Below are 17,187 nucleotides of genomic sequence, written 5' to 3'. Positions count from 1 at the left end.
TGGTGGTATTATTGTTGTGGTCGCAAAGACAACCAGATTGCTTTCTGTTTTAGCGCGCTCTCATCCCAATTCGTCACATTTTGCAGCTCTGTCAGTTGATTTCCGCAACTACATATTACGAGTTAGGTATTCTTCTGCGCCTGTTGTTTACGCTTTGGGATGGTTATGTTTAGGTGAAAAAGTCACGGATGGTCAGGATTAGGGCATGGAGGCACATGGTAAGATCATATTCGAATAGGAAGCGAACACTGGACTCCCACATCGAAGTTCAGGTTTTTGGTGCCCGTTGCTGCACTGTCAGCCATTTCCGCTCCTAAGGATAGTGACTGCAAAATGCTGACAGTGATACCCTTTGGTAAATGGGAATAGCTACCAGGGGAAACAAAAGCGCCATCTTCTTCCTGTTTTTGTTGTGAAATGGTTGATGCACTTCCTTTGTGCTATTTTCCCGGGAGATCGTCTCCAAGGGCAGACAGAATTGTGCCATCTAAGCGAAGCATAAAGGGAACCTATTTTAACGACGATTGTATCATTATTTAAAAGCCATTACATATCAGTCAACATTTACTTCATACCGATAACTTAAAGCAAAAACTTGTCTATTTCCATTGAAAAGCGAGAAGATGTAACTCTGTGAACAGCGGCCATTGCTGCTACAAATGGCAATAATGGGATAATGTTAAATGCCTAACTACTGTCTGACATTAAGATAAAATGCTAAGCTATTATAAAAACTGTGCAAGTGACTTCACAGAGTCCTACGACAGACTCAAGAATGTGTGTTACAGAGCAAAATATTTACTTTTTTAAGTTTGCTAACATAAGCCTCTAAAAGCTGTTGTATATAATAGTAGAAACAATTCTACACCTTTGTTGTGAACTGTGTCTTCACTACACACAATGAATTTAAGCCCACTGAATCAGCCACAGAACTGGACCTAAAAGAAATGTTTTCCTTCACCAATAATCCAACTTTTTCTTCTTTTTTCAAAAATTACATAGTCTCGCTTTAACAAAAGATTTTGTAAAGTTCACAAAACTGCACTGGCTTCATTCCTGTCTGAAAAGGTAGGAGTGAAGCCATGAATATTATTTATAAAATGTGATATATTACTGACTTCTTTGGGGATCTACTTTACTTTTGTTTTCTTGCCTGCTAACTTTCTTTCAACCTCCAGCTGGGCTAGCAGCAGAAAAGCAGCTCTTTGGGTTTTAAGTAATGACTTGCTCAAGGACGCTTCATCCGAGGAGGTGTTACTCAGCATCAAGGATTGAACCTTGGTGTTGTGCTCGAAAAACAATTTCTCAAACTATCCTTTCAACTTGGTGGGCTCCTAGTCATCTTCGAATATTGAACTGAAGCCATACCTTGTAGTTAGATATCTTCGAAGGGATTATAGCAAAGATTTGAGACCCACATGTTGGACGTTTTAGTTTTTATGTTCGGGCTGGGTAATTTCCATGTCAAAGTTAAACTTTGCCTTTGTTTTATTCAGATATTTGTCTTGGCAGGGAGAGAGTCTCTCTGCTCCCTTTCTCTCTTCTTTCCATGACCACTTCCACTGTTGTCCTCCTGAGATGTCCCTTGGTAGATGGCTTATGCCCCCTCTTCTTCAAGTCACACTGCACACGGCACATTTCATTGTGCAGCCATGTCCGATAATTGCCAACACACTGTTAAACTGTTGCTCTTATGACACACACACAAATCCAACATGTTTTCACGAGGTTGGTCAGGTGTCATGTGGTCTGTGTGCATCGCAGTACTTGAGATGAGCAAGTTCATGAAACAAAACAGATGGAAACACTGCAAAAATGGCCTGTCAAATTTAAGGCCAAACACCCTAGATTTAAGCATACTTGCACTTAAAAGAAGCAAATTTGGCTGCCAGTGCAGTAAGCAAATTTTGCTTGTTAAGATGTCTTAAAACCAGTAAAACTGTGTGCACTAGATAATCCATTTATACTTAAAACAAGACTAACTAGATTTTTTAATCTAAATATAAGATTATTACACTTGGTTAGATCGGCAGTTTTTGCAGTGAAGAGGAAGAAAAGCAGGGAGAGCCGGTTTGGAAGTGAGAAAAGAGGGCGTGTTGGCTGACCTCTCTTAAGGAGTCCGTCTCCTGCCGAGACATCAAGGACAACAGAGCCAGTCGGTGCAGTTAGAGTCCAGTAATGAGCTTCAACTCCCTGCACATTATATTAACCTGGTTACTGCAGGCTTAAAGATGCAGTTCAGTGAGGAAACCTACCACTCTAGTGATTAGTTATTAGACTTAAGCAGCATTTCCCACAATTGGCCTTAGACTTAAAGAGTTCAGAATAAGCATGACCATGTAATCCCAGATAAGAGGCATGCTAATGAAGTGTTTGTGTTTTAGGATACCTGGGATACACCAGTGGTTTCTCCCTGAGCTGCATGGTTTTCTTCCTCGTTTCGGTACGTCCTCCGACTCTCTGCATATGCAAATGACAACTCAACATCATTTCTTGCTTCTTATCTGTTGGCATAAACATCAACGCAGCATATTCAGATGCACTGGGATCTGTCTGCAGCAAGATTGTTTTTTCACCTTCCCACCATCTCTTTAGTATTCCCTGCTCTCTCTACTGCCATGGACTAATGTTTGCACGCTGCGGTTCCAGGCTGTGTTGGTTCTCTTGTCTTTCTCTGACCTAGTTTTGGCTGTGCGAGCTGTAATCCACGCATCTCTCTCTCTCTCTGTTTCCCCGTCTCTCTCTCTCTCTCTCTCTCTCTCTCTCTCTCTCTCTCTCTCTCTCAGTCCCATATTTTCTGCCTGTGTGTATGCTAACTGTGTCCCACAGCCTTTGTTTCTGCCTAACGCCTCTCCTCTGCACTGCACAGGTCATCTACAAGAAGTTCAATACCCCTTGTCCATTTGTGGACTTTGCATTGAATGGCACTGCCACTGGGCTGAATGTCAGTGCCACAGACCCCGGCGGGGAGCCCGATCCTGCCTGTATTCCCAAAATGGCCAACCTCAACTCACAAGTAGGTTTTACGCATGTCACTCAGTCTGAAAACTGCAAATCCACCTCCACTGCTCTGGCCACTGACAGCAGATCACTTATGTCATAGTCATCCTCAGCATGTTGCCAGTGACGGTTCACAATCTGAGCATGAAAACTGCACTTGGTTTGAAGCACTCAGTTGCACTCAAGGGGAGATCAGGGTTTTTATCAAGCTGTTAATGATAGACAACAGTCTGCGATTAATGCAAGGCTCAAAGATGGACAGTGACCCCTGAGCTGTCTGCTACTGTCAGCAAAAAAATAAAAATCGCTTTGGCATTCTGGTGCTTACAGTGAGATCATCAAGCCTGCCCTTTTGTGGGCCGAAGAGATGGGTAAAGAATGTGATGGAAAAGACCTGACATTTCTCTAAGTACCCTTATTTTTCACACACAGCACATACCTTCGCAACAGGAGAGTGCTCTTAAACACAGCTAGATGCTTAAAGGGGTAGTCAGGATTTTATATAGAGGGGTGGTATGGAGTACTGATAATCATTCAGGTTTTTGGAGCCAGAAATAATAATATTTGGGCACGAGGCTTGGAGCTGTGGAGGAGTGATGCATCTGACTGAGAAGCTGGGGACACTGTCGGCAGAGAGCCTGTCACTCAAATTGGATCATCCTTAATTATGCGTAACTTTAAGCCTTAATAAAATGTAAATGGGTCAGTTATTTTTTAAAAAAATCACCCCCTATATATAGTTGTCATGAACGGATATATAGACACCTTTTTTTGTACCAGGCTGTAAACAAGTTTATTGCTGCTGTAAAGTTAGGCAGTTTGACATGGAGGTCTATGGGGAGGGAACAGCTCCTGGAGCCAGCCTCGAGTGGCCATTTAAGGAACTGCAGTTTTTGGCACTTCCATGTTGGCTTTGTTTTTAAGCCCAAAGGTTGCCTCTAATCAGTAGTTAGTGTATTACATACAGTAGAAGTCAGAGAGCAAGCCCACAATTTTGAGAAGCAGCAGGAGTGCTGACGTTGAAGCAAAGCAATGCACTGCTGTGGATGGGGGCAGATGCAAAACGCATTTTAGTTAAAAGTCCCACTTAAGAAATCTCTAACAGTCTAAGCAAAATCTATAAAGATGTATTTTCACTGCTTTACCTTTTCAGGTCATTTTGACGGGGAAGCCATGAACAGCATCAGCTCCCCGTTCATGCTCTCATCAAATCCACCAGACTACAATGACAAAATCAGTCATTTTGGCTCATTGAACACAGGAGTCGCTGGTCTACCGCTGCTTCAACCAGTTAGTTAGCTTGTATTATTGTATGACTTTGGTGAATCTGAACTAACTCCTTTAAAACACCAATGTCACACATAAGCAAACAAAATAAGTGGTCAAAAGACCAGCGGCTCCTGTGTTCAGTGATGTTAAATCACTACTTTTCTCAATGGAGTCTGGCAGGAAAAAGAGCCATTTAATGGCATCCTTTCCCTTTCAGAAATCGCTGTTGTACATCAATGTAAACAACTTAAAATATTTTAATTAAAGAGTGGTACTCTTGTCTGCTTCTCCAAACTGGGCGTGCTCCCTGACATCTACGGTATGTAATATATGGAATATGGTAAAGTACCTCATACAATCCCATTCTAAAAGATTCGAACTATCCCTCTAAACTTGATTGTTTGATTGCAACATCACTGAAACAGTTCTACTTTCCAGGGCATTAGCAAATACTGACTAGTTGTCCCTATCAACTGTTTATTAGCATCCCTTTAAGATGTATGAGACTTTCCTAACCCGGGCTAGTAAGATAAATCCCTGCTGCTTAGCAGCTTACAAGTAAGGCATTCTTAAATAGGCTAAGGCTGGTCGGCAGCCAGGCCCAAGTTAATCACAGGGAAACAATTAGCCCTCTGTGATGTGTCTGAGGGAGTAATGGGCAGTAAAGCGCAAGGTTGGTGGTAAGACGTCTGGGATGGCGCTGTTGTATCTATGGTGACCTGTTGGGGTTCATTTTCAGACGGCCTACACCATCCCCATCCTGGCGTTCGCCTTTGTGTGCCACCCCGAGGTCCTGCCCATCTACACAGAGCTGCGCAAGTATGTTCTTATGATGGAAATCTCCTGCTAACTTTTGGACAAAGAATCAGTTGCATAACCGAAAGGAAAGCCACTATGTCTGATTTTTGCTTGGCTGATCACAACTTAGTCACATGCACTGCTTTCACTTTATTTTGAAATGTGTTGGCACTGCTTGTATGATGTAGCATGTTTGTTAGTTTAAATGAATCATCCCGCTTTGAACCACTGTTGCTTCTTTTCCTGAGATGAATTGCGATGTGTTATTGAATCTTTTCCTGCAACTAAAGCAGCCCTGCAGCTGTAGATGCTATATTTAGTAACTGGGCTACAAGCTTTCTATATGGGCATATTCAGTAATTTGACAGTGGATGCCCTGATGTTATGTGTGTGTCTTAGTTTATGTTTGTGTGTGTATGCGTGTGTGTGTGTGTGTGTGTGTGACATCACATGGCTATATCTTCTGATTTCAGTCCCACCAAGAAAAAGATGCAGCATGTGGCCAACATCTCCATTGCAGTCATGTACTGCATGTACTTCCTGGCTGCCCTTTTTGGATACCTAACTTTCTATGGTGAGGCCTGGTCCTCCTCCCACTGCAGAATATTCTGTCTCTCGCTTGATCTGTCTGAACATATGTATCAAAGCTATCTTTGTGTCTAATTACGTATGTGTTCATCTGTCCATCTATGTATCTATCTCTCTATCTTTCTGTCTGTCTGTCTATCCATCCATCTATCTATCTGTCTATCTATCTATCTAACACATCGCCTCATTTTGCCTCTTAATTTTCTTTATTTATTGATGTTAATTGTTTCACATAAGGTAACAAGGTGAAGTCTGAAGCACAATGTCATACCAGAACAGTAATCCCTGAAGGCTGAAAAGCACCATAGCACATCGGCGCCCTCTAGTGGTCACATTTCAGCCATTACAATAACCATTTAGACTGCTAATGCAATCTACTGAACTGATTTATATAGGTTTTATAAAGTTGTTCTTACTTGTATTTAAAAAGCATTATTTATCCATTATCCTTACTGCAGTTTGCTGTATACAATCTATTATTAATATTTTACTTATACCATAATTATTTCTTTTTTACAATTAATAATTACTATCAGTGCAGATTATGTTTTGCCAGATGGTTTAGGAAGGAGTGTTCTTTCTTGATAACTTTTGGACCTACTCTGCTTTGTTTTTTGATCTCTTTCAGGTGAAGTGGAAGCCGAGCTGCTTCACACCTACAGCCGCATTGACCCGTATGACTCTTTGATTTTGTGCGTGCGCGTGGCTGTGCTCACTGCTGTCACACTTACTGTGCCCATCGTGCTCTTTCCTGTAAGTACATCTTTAGCACATGAAAGGAATGCTTTACCCACAAAATGACCATTTGTATATCAATTACTCACTGCGTGTTAAGTTGAATTTCTGATGAAAATTCCTCCATGGTAAACAAAGAATCCAGAAGAAGTCCAATTTTAATTTAACTAATTAGGAACTGCGATTAAAGACAGGCAAACTATATCAAAACATCGGTTCACAAATTGAAATGTGATCCCCGTTTACCTCAGTTCATGAAGAATGTTTGCCTTTTTTGGATTTCCGTTCAACGTGGAGGCATGCAAGTCAAACAGAGGTTTTTTCCCACTAATTCAAGGTTATTTGTGGTGAGTTATTGACATAAAAAGAGTCACTTTGCAGTTGGAGTAATCCTTTAAGTTTACACATTGGCTCACAAATTAGAAAGCAGTTATTTTCTTCATGCAGTGGCCATTGTAAAAATAGCTTTTTTGTTGTAATCAGGTACGGAGAGCAATCCAGCAGATGATGTTTCCCAACAAGACCTTCAACTGGCCCCGTCACATCGCCATTGCCTTCCTTCTGCTCACCTCCATCAACCTTCTGGTCATCTTTGCTCCCAACATCCTGGGCATCTTTGGGGTCATTGGTAGGTTAGACCAACCCTGGGTTTTGACGCATAAATGCACCAACATTTAGACAAACTCAGTGACCAGTAAAGACACCCTGACAAATCCTGAGTAGCTTCCATGATCTCTTTAAAGTCCAGATATTGGTGGATTATGCATATTTACATTTTTTTTGTATATATATTCTCATATATATTGTTACATGCTGAAAACACCAGTTCTTACACTTAGTCTCAGTTTTTTTTTTGTACTGCATTACACTTTCCACCTCATTTTGCAGACTCGCTTCAGAATCTGTAAATACTAAATTATGTTCCCCTGGTTCTGCTCATATCCATATCCTCACTTCAGTGCTGTCAGACCTGCAGCAGCACTTAACGAACACCGAAGGAGTGAGAACTCACGAGAACTTGTTTCATGAATAATTTTGTGCTTTTCGTGTGCTTTCCAGGTGCCACATCTGCCCCTTGTCTCATCTTCATATTCCCAGCTGTCTTTTACATTCGTATTGTACCCAAAGAAGAGGAGCCAATGCGCTCATTCCCCAAAATCCTGGTGAGCATTTCATGAGAAAAACAAACAAATCACAAATGCGCCAGAACAAATCAAACATGAGCTTGCAGATCTGCCTGATTTCCAGGAAAGTGTTCTGCTGCCCTCTCTGGTTGAATGTTTCAAGTATGTTTCACCTCTGACCACAGCTAAGTTAAATGGGAAATAAGCAAAAAACAAAGAAAAAATAAAGTAATAATAATGTGCTAAAATTGTTAAATTAGTTAAATTAATGTCACCCACCAAAAGACGATTTGTATATCAGTTACTCACCCTGTGTTAAGCTGAATTTGTTTTTTTTTTTCAATATATTATTAACTATATTAAAAAGCCCATTTACAAACACTCACACAACTTTTACAGTTTAATCCAAGTCACATTTATGCAGTCACTCAGCACTTACTAATAGACGGCCCTTTCCAACAGTAAAATGAACAAGACTCCATTGACAAAATCGGTAATTTTACCTCACAGAATACAGGAGCTGCTGGTGTATTGCTCTCTCGATCAGTTAGTTAGTTTGCATTATTTTGTGACTATTTTGTGGTGTTTTAAAGGGTTAGTTTGGATTCACTTACATCACGCAGCAACACAAACCAACTAACAGCAGTAGACTAGCAGCTCCCATATTCAGTGAGGTTACATTACTGTTTTTGTCTATGGGGTTTGGCTTTAAAGAGAGCATAGATAAATCGCATAGATAACTTTCACCTTTAATCACTTTCCACTGAAGGCTGTCTGAGAAGCACCGAGCATATGACTGCACAAGTTGTGTGAGAGTTTGTAAACAGATGATGTAAACATGGACCCCTATGACTTAGATTCATCAAGAATTTTCTCAGTTTTGGGATTCTTCATTAACCGAAAGCATGTAAGAAAAATGAAGTTTTCTTCACAAATTCAAGGGCTCGAGTAATTTATATACAATGATGACTTGTGGGGGTGAAGTGTTACTCTCTAAGGGACAGTTAACTTCTTTTTCATTTTTGAAATTCTCAAATATTTGTATTGATCTAAAAAAAAACACAATAAATAGTACTGATTGGGATTTTATTTCATCCCAGTGGTAAAGTAAAACTTAAAAATGTTGTCTCCTTAAAGCCTTTCATATTCATTTTTATTCAGTGATTTACTATTGAATTTACTGTAAAAATCAAGACACTGTCTGATCCAGTAAATGCACCTACAATGATCGCTCTCTTTAACTCAATCACTCCTCCTCTCTTCTAGGCCGCCTGTTTTGCTGGAATAGGCTTCCTGTTTATGACAATGAGCCTCAGCTTTATCATCATCGATTGGACAACAGGCACCAGCAAAGCCAGCAGTGGTCACTAGGCACCAACCTCCATTGTTTGTTCAGGTTTTATATTGTTGATTTAGATCTGTGTTGTAATGTTACAGTTTTTACTTTGAATGATGTTTGATGTCGAAGATGCCCTGTCTTTTTTCCATTAGAGGTTATTGGCCACAGAGAAAGACTAGAGTTCAGGATGGCTCTCAATATCTCTCCAAACACTTACTCTAATGACGTTACACTGCACTGAACATCCTGCCAAACAGTGACTGCAGATCCAGGCCACTAGACTTAAGTGGAAAGTTGATAGCTGAATTTACAAAATAGGCCAGGTGCATAAAGATTATTGTTGCCATGTGGAGGCTGTGCCTTGTGAGATGGATGTAAAGATAAGAAACAATATAGAGCGCTGCTGTCTTTATACGCCTTTCCCTGTATTGGTTGTGAGCATCTGCCCCATTCCTGTCTTGTCCCTCAAATAATATGTGATCTGCAAACTGCTCCTTAGATTATAACCCATAATCTAAGGCACATCCCTTTTAACCATTGAATGAGAAAAATCTATGGAATGATAAACAATTATTTTATGATTTTTATGCCTATTATTATTATTATTGTTATTATTCTAAGTTATTTGAATAATTACATATTTGCCACTCCTCTGCAGCTACAGAGGAAAGTGATAGTAAAAGCTATTGCACAAAAAGACAAATTAGATATAGTCCAACATTTTCTGGAAATGAACTTTGGCCATTTTCTTGCTCAGAAGATTGATGCCACTCTCCTAAATTTGAAGTTGCTGCCAGCAGCTGGTTAGCTTAGCTTAGCATAAAGACCAGAAAATGTTGAATTGTTTTTAAAAGTGTGCAGCCTTTAGCTTCACTCCACTAACTTGTGCTGCTGCTGGTTATTTTAAGGTTCGGATGTGTTAACATTCTCACCTCCGCTAGAGCAGGGTGCAAAACCACAGTGGAGTATGTGGAATAATGTTGTGAGCACATTTATCTTAACATTCCTACCCAATATGATCTAGATGTATATTTTTTATTATTAATCTCTACTTGATAAAAACCTCAGAAGATGCAGTAGGGACTGACGACATGACCCTCAGTTAGGTCTTACTGAGACTCATTATTCTTAATGGTCGAGCAGGGATGATTTTTACCTGGATGTGTTGTTTCTGAACATTTACTGGAAGTAATCAGAGATAACCAAAACAAAAAACAACAGGGTCTCCGCTAGGCTTGGGTGGTATCAAGGTGTAATGGTATACTTGGATATGTAGAAATCTTGAAGGTATGATTTTCAATACTGTCAAAAATACAGTTGTTCTTTTTTTCTGATAAACTGATAGATGCTGCATTGAGATAATGTCTTGTAGAGCACAGAAAGTGCTCTCTGGTGGAACAGACAGGGGAGCTGTGACTGCATGTCATGGAGATAATGTTACAGGGCAAGTCAAAAAGAAAAGATGTCTCTGCCCCTGTTTGGGGGTTTAGTCACATGTAACTTTGTTTTGAGATGAACTGCTTCCAACGACAAAAGTGACAAAAGTGTATTAGGGAAACGACTTTATTCAACACATCATCTTCGTTGAGCACGCTGATGTGTTGGTGTCCGCTGCAGCAACAACTGTCATGGGGTTATTATTGTAAGAGCCATGAGTATTTAAACCCAGTAAAACTAGTTGAAGTAGGATACAGGCATGGTGAAGACCGCAACACAAGTTATATTCATAAAGCCTTCACTTTCTGTGGAACAGCCTCGTCTTTATTAGAAAAATACACAATTAAAAACCAAAGAGCATGGAGTCAGTAAGTAGAAAACACTGAATTTGTCAAAAAGATGCCAATAAAGTATGTATGATTTTCTCTAAATCTATCAGAATATACAAATTGGGTTCACTATTTGAGTTATTTGCACAGTTTATCAGCTGCTCTCGGCTATTATTGTTATGCATTTAATATTATATGATATATCCATATAATGTGTCACTTTGTCAGGGGTCGTCAGTTTACTCAATGATAGAAAAGAGGTCCTTTAAGGAAAAAAGGAACCACTGGGCTAGACAATGCTATACATGCCACAATGTCATCTATCACCAGTAGCTCAGCTTTTATATTTTTTATTTTCTTTAATTCTTTTTTAATTTTATTTTTTTTTACACAAATTCTATGCTGGCATGAAAAAAATGATACTACCCAAGCCTAGTCACTTCATAAAGTGGTTAGTAACAGTTTGGTGTCTGTAAATATTTGTGTCCAGCACAAGCTTGATCCCTAACAGAAATGACACACATGGGATTACTGTCTCTTTAACAATCTTGAAACGTCGGTGGTTAGCAATAGCACTTTCCGTTGATAAGCACAACTTCTTGTAGCCATTAATAGGTTCAAACACAAGCAAATGATTTGTGATGAATTCACATATCTGATAGATGTGATTTAAGGGCATGTCCCTTTTGTATAACTAAATCTATGGTGAAGTAATCAGTTTAATGTAGATTACAAGCGAATTAGCAATGTGTATCGATGGTATAATATGGATGTCTTCTCAAACATTACTTGAAATAACGTTAAGGTTAGCTTTCCTGTGAGCCCCTGCGATCATTAGTTTCCTCCTCTGGTCTGTTTTGTAGGTAAAACGACTAATTATTGGATGTACTGTTGGAGGTTTTTAAGTGTGCGTATCGTTTAAAAAAGAAATCATGGCTCCAATGTATTTGAACTATATATGCATCAGTGTTGTTAAACCTGGACCTATACTCTGATCAGAAGTATAATTCAAGTGTTCGTCTCCTGCCATTGATAGATTAACTCTTGTTTTAAATGTCATGTTTAATGTTCATTGAATCTGACTCTGTGATGAAATGCAAAACCTGTTAATGATTGATTTTATGTTTTTTTCTTCGCTTATATTTGTCTTTTATTGTCAGTGGCATATCATCAGTGGTATACTTTGGGTCGTTTCTGACTTCCTTGCTGCTTCTCGGCAGACATAATCCACTAACTATGTGAGTTGTTACTAAGCTGGTGTACTTGCCTACATTTCACTTTTTTATGATAAACTCTGTTACACCAGACTACAGTAAGTGCAGTATGGGTGAGTATTGTCCAGTCAATTTGTTACACAACAAACCTCTTAAATCCCTTGTTTTGACATTGTATCTAGATATTTGGTTGTCTTTATGTACCTGTACGCAGAGGGAATCATGTGAATCAGCCACCGGGGCATAACATAGTGTTTGGTGTTGTTAAACCAATGCAAGGGTTATACTTATTTCCCCAACTGTTCCTTGTTTGACCTTAGTGAGATTTTCAATGGTGCACAAACATAAAACACTTCAAAACCTCACAACATGGAAAAAATAGAAACCCGCGGCAGTAAAGTGAGGGGAAACACTGTGTGAGTGGCTGATACAAGATGATCTCTGGTGACCTCTAATTAAATCTCAGTGTTGTTAGTCTCCCTCTTTGTGTGATTTATTGAAAAAGTGTATGATTGAATAGTAACATATTAAATATTGACACCGGCCAGCATTTATAAATAATGTATATAAATGTATACCCTTTATATTCTATATGCATATCTAGTTTGTACAATGTAAATAGCAATTAAAGTTTTAGTCTGATTAAAAAATATAAATGTAATCATTTTCAAAGTGCTTTTAAACCTTTTTGTCCTTCAATTCATGTCGATTTTCTTGTATCTCTATATATTTTAATATGTTGCTGGCAGTTATTGTACTGTAAACAATGTTGCAATAAAGATAATGAGGTAACAAAACCTTGATCTGTCATCTGTCAGATAAAACCATCTGGAAACAGGAGACTAAATATAGACAGACGTTTTAGGACTTCTCTGTATTTTATACAAGTTGTTTTGTCAGACTCTCGCCTGCGTTATATGGAACACATTTTTCCATTTAATTTCATCAACATGCTAAGATTTCGTGACCTTGACTCTATACTGCATTCTCCAGATTTGCAATCTATTGCTCAGAATATGTGTGTGAATAAGTAGAATGATAACAGCTTTAGATGGATCATTGTCGCTGTGTAAACTGTAAGGTTTAGATTCAGTACTGAACCCCAAATTGCTCCCAATGCTGTGTCCTTGGATTGTGAGTGCGTGTGATTACTGAGTAGCAGGTGGCCCCTTGTACGGTAGCCTCGGCCACCACTGTGTGAATGTGTGTGTGAATGACTGAATGTGACATGTAGTGTGAAAATGCTTTGAGGGTCAATAAGACTACAAAAGCGCTATACAAGTACAGTCCATTTACCGTTTACCATTTAAGAAGTATATAGCCTAAACTGGAATTTTAAGTTTATGTTTTTGAGTGATAGAAAGGCACTGTGATGACATGGTATTTAATATATTTGATTTATATTTTATTTAACAAATGCATATAATTTCACATTAGTGAAATATCTATAATTGTCCCTCTTGGATAAATTGTTACTGATTTAATATGAATAAGGCTTGTGGCAGCCTACAAAAATAGTGGACAAGAGGCTGCTCATTCATTTCCTGAGGGTTAGGAGCCAGTCCACAAGGTGCCACTATAGAGCTGCAGTAGGCATTATCTATGACCGACGATCATCATGCAATGTAATGATGATGGGTTTTTATAGACCATCTTCAAGTGTTGATTATCTAGTTCGTAGAGGGACTATTTTGCGTCACAGTTTTGCGTTCAAACTGTTAGGGGCTAATGTTGTTTAGGTTTTACCCCACCACATTTTTCTGACAGCTATAGTTACAGGTGAATTTGTAGATTAAGATCATTTTTAATATTTAACATATTTATGAAATATGAGGCACTGTTATAGTTTCACTGATGAATATGAATGAATTATATGAAGTAGTTAAAAAGGCCCCATCTGTCACACAACTTCATTTAAACTGGGTTGCACCATATGCCAAAAAGAAAATTAACTGCAACTGCAGTGAATTGCTATTTTAGATGGAATGGTAATTTTTGCTTTTCATTTTCACCTAATGTGATGGGATATGATGGGGCATCTTTGTGACACAGCAGTGCTTCATTGATAATGGTATGTTGTGACATATTTTACCTTTATCAAAAACTCTGGCTTTTAAGGTTAGATATTTGACCTAGCCATGTTGCAATTTCGATAAAATTTTGATTATTTGAACAGCTCTAATTAAACTTGTGCTTGCAGTGCATCAATAACAGTTATTAATCAAATTAAATATCTATACTGTTCTACATAGCGAGTAGACTACTCTTTAGTTACTAAAAGTGCATTCAGCAATACTTTTGTAGCTACTTCTAGTTTAGTGCAATTCTGAATGCAGTAGTCCTCTTTTATGTGTAAGTATATTAGTAAATTTACAGGGGGTATTTCTGTTTTTTCATAAGCAAACAATCTGAATACTTTTCCCGTCACTGTTGGATTGGTTGGTTTTATTGTTGGGTTTTAAGGAGCATCTACATCTTAAATATTTAGTTCTGTACTGGGCCTGTTTTAAGTGTCAGTTTTGCCATCATACTTACAGAGACAAATATTGCATTTTTTACCCCACCATATTTAACAGCTATAACAGATGACTTTGCAGATTAAGATTATTTTTTAAGATTAAACATTGCAATAAACATATCATTTTATGAAATTTTAAAGTGTCATATATCAACAATCTATTGTTAAGCTGTTGAAATCTCTCAGTCAGGTACAACATTAAAATTTTGCTCAATATTGTGTAATCCATTCAAATATCTATATGTATTTCAGAAGGGGCCATTCTGCACAGTTAATACTCCTACTTTTGATAGTTCAAGTATATTTAGGCTAGATCATTTGTAGTTACTTCTCCTAAAGTATTATTTCGAATGCAGTACTTTTTATTGTAATTGAGTATTTTTACACAGTAATATTTCTACTTTTACCTAAGTAATCAGTCTGAACTTTTTTCCATCACTGCTGTGTTCTCTCAAATTAAAATTATATATTTTATCATCCAAAAAGTACATAATAATAAACAAATAAAAACACCTCTAATATATGTTCTGTCAACTAAGGAATCACATTAGCCCCTGATTTTCTGCCACTGGGGGCAGTATTTCAGTCAGTAATTTCCGACAGCTCTTGAAGAAAATAGTACCTCTCTTTGACTACATGTCCCATGATGCACCCGGAGTGGGCGTTCCTTTCCTCTGTGGTGAAGGCTGTCCCTGCTGCTGTTGAGTTGGGAGGTGACGGCGCTGTCTCGCTGTTTGTCGGGCGGAGGGGGACTTCACGGCGGCTACGGGTGTGGCTTCAAACGTGATAAATCTCAACACGGTGAAAGAATGCGTAACGGCAAAAGGGATTAAAACGAAAAAAAAGAAATTTAAAGCAGGAAAGATACATATCCGCTGAAAAGTGTGTGTCCGGCAGCCTCACTGTGAGCAGGAATCCGTGTGCTCGGATTTTCAACAGCTGGAATACTTTTTTGTGCTGAACTTCGTGGACCGTTTTCGTGTGTTTTAACCTGCTCTGATGGTCTGCTGTAGGAGCTACCGAATTAGCTAAACAAAAAAAAGTTGCTCAAGCTCGCTGGACAACTTCTCCACTCTCAGAGGAAACCACAAATGCTGGTTAACTGACTGAACTACCGACGACTGTTTGGGAATTTTAAACGTTAGAAATCCAAGTTCATATCGCACGAGGAAATTTTCGTTGCGTCTCGCGGATGAACGGACTCTGTCACGTTTGTCGCCACTCATCATAAAGGGAAGTCGCCGCACTCAACTTTTCAACCCTTGTTTTTTAAATAAGGGTTTTCCGGACTCCGTCGTTAATATTTTTTTCCTCAGGTGATATTTTCCCACTAAGCAGCAGTCCTGAAGCGCGCACTAGGAACCATGGGTTGTACGGTTAGTCAGGAAGATAAAGCCGCGGCCGAGAGGTCTAAAATGATTGATAAAAACCTGAGAGAAGATGGAGAGAAGGCGGCGAGAGAAGTGAAACTGCTGCTGCTGGGTGAGTAGTCTGTCACAACACTGAGACTGGCTTGCAAAAGTACCACATTACAGACGAATGGTGCAACAGCATGACCACTTATACAAATATGACAGGAGCACAACAGACAAAAAGTCCATGAGTAAGTTAAATTTTTGGCCATTAATAGAAACTTTTTTTGTCCCTTAAAAATGTGGCCGTCATTCACAATCTTCACACCGTTTAAGTGATTTTGTAAGTGCACCAGACCAGTGATAGTCAATCTACGGCCCGTGGGCCAAACATGGCCCCCGTTGCGGTGCCCTACTGCCAACGTTCTTAAATCCGAGGAATGGCGTTAAATCCAAGAAATGTCCCAAAATCCTAGACACGCCCTAATATCTTAGAAACATCCTAAAATCCTAGAACCATACAAAAATCCTAGAAATGGCCCAAAATCCTAACATGTATAGGGCTGTTGTGACTGGCCCCTGGCCTCCTGTCATTTTGCAAAAGTGGCCTCCGAGCTAAGCAAGTTGAGTATCCCTGACTTGGAGTTTTCCCCCCACATCCTGAAGAGACAAACGTGGCAGCAATTATGCCACCAGAAATCTAGTTTTTGTGAGTGCAGACCTGCCACCGCCAAAGTTCAGATGTTAAAAAGTAGCATGTCCTGTTGCACTCTGCCCCAAAGGCTCTGCTTTTATTTTTTGGGAAGGTTTGGATTTGAAACAGCACCCTGGAGTACATTCTCCACTCCAGCATGGTGTTAAATGCTAAATCCTGGATGCTGAGTGAGAGATCAGTGCAAAGTGTCTGATTTCTCTTGACAGGGCAGTCAAAATAGGCAGCCTTATATTTTTGCAGTGGTTTCCTCCCACCCGAAGTGAACTGAGGGGTCAGACAGGACAGGGTCTGGTTGATAATGAGTGGGCTGCTTTTTGGAGAGAGGGTGACTGATTGTAAGTACTGCTTTGCTGTTAAGACAAAATGACATTTTCCCAGGCTTTAAATGTCTCACTGATTCCTTCTTTAACTCTTTCTTAATGCCGGATGCAGGTAATGGACACATTGCTATTGCTTACAAACTTTTTTTCATATTGAAGCCATACTGACAGTTTTCCTACCATAATACATGTTGGTCATATTATTATTTTACAGATGGTTATCTTTCAGTAGTCAGTAGCTTACCATGGGGGGATTTGGGGATTTAAGTTATGTGTGTATATATATATATATATATATATATATACACACACACTAATGTAGCTAAATTACCTAGCCACATATTAATCCAGTGACCAAAAAATGGCTCATGTCAACTAACATAATGTTACCTTAGCTGTCAGATAGTCCACAAGAAGTCTGAGTAAAGTGTCAAGCAATAATGTAATTT

The 17,187-nt window shown here is 39.1% G+C and overlaps 2 protein-coding genes across 4 annotated transcripts in view; both read left to right on the top strand.

Moving 5' to 3' along the window:
• Window positions 1–12,630, top strand: part of LOC121956081 (sodium-coupled neutral amino acid transporter 3-like) — a 50,889-nt gene extending 38,259 nt beyond the window's left edge. For all 3 annotated transcript variants that reach the window (XM_042504173.2, XM_042504191.2, XM_042504183.2), the window contains 8 exons: window positions 2,385–2,443; window positions 2,870–3,016; window positions 5,009–5,088; window positions 5,541–5,641; window positions 6,284–6,408; window positions 6,874–7,018; window positions 7,450–7,553; window positions 8,781–12,630. In XM_042504173.2, coding sequence (XP_042360107.1) covers window positions 2,385–2,443; window positions 2,870–3,016; window positions 5,009–5,088; window positions 5,541–5,641; window positions 6,284–6,408; window positions 6,874–7,018; window positions 7,450–7,553; window positions 8,781–8,885 — 866 coding nt within the window. In that variant the 3' untranslated portion in view covers window positions 8,886–12,630. The remainder of the gene's footprint in view (window positions 1–2,384; window positions 2,444–2,869; window positions 3,017–5,008; window positions 5,089–5,540; window positions 5,642–6,283; window positions 6,409–6,873; window positions 7,019–7,449; window positions 7,554–8,780) is intronic.
• Window positions 12,631–15,074: 2,444 nt separating this feature from the next.
• The window catches only part of LOC121956064 (guanine nucleotide-binding protein G(i) subunit alpha-2-like), a 72,228-nt gene continuing 70,115 nt past the window's right edge, over window positions 15,075–17,187 (top strand). The window contains exon 1 of the mRNA XM_042504151.2: window positions 15,075–15,833. Coding sequence (XP_042360085.1) covers window positions 15,716–15,833 — 118 coding nt within the window. The 5' untranslated portion in view covers window positions 15,075–15,715. The remainder of the gene's footprint in view (window positions 15,834–17,187) is intronic.

The sequence above is a fragment of the Plectropomus leopardus genome, chromosome 2, assembly GCF_026936395.1.
Source record: "Plectropomus leopardus strain MGB_pleo_1.0 chromosome 2, ASM2693639v1, whole genome shotgun sequence".
Lineage (NCBI taxonomy): Eukaryota > Metazoa > Chordata > Actinopteri > Perciformes > Serranidae > Plectropomus > Plectropomus leopardus.
The sequence above is the reverse complement of the archived record's forward strand: the minus strand, read 5'-3'. Positions and strand labels throughout refer to the sequence as shown.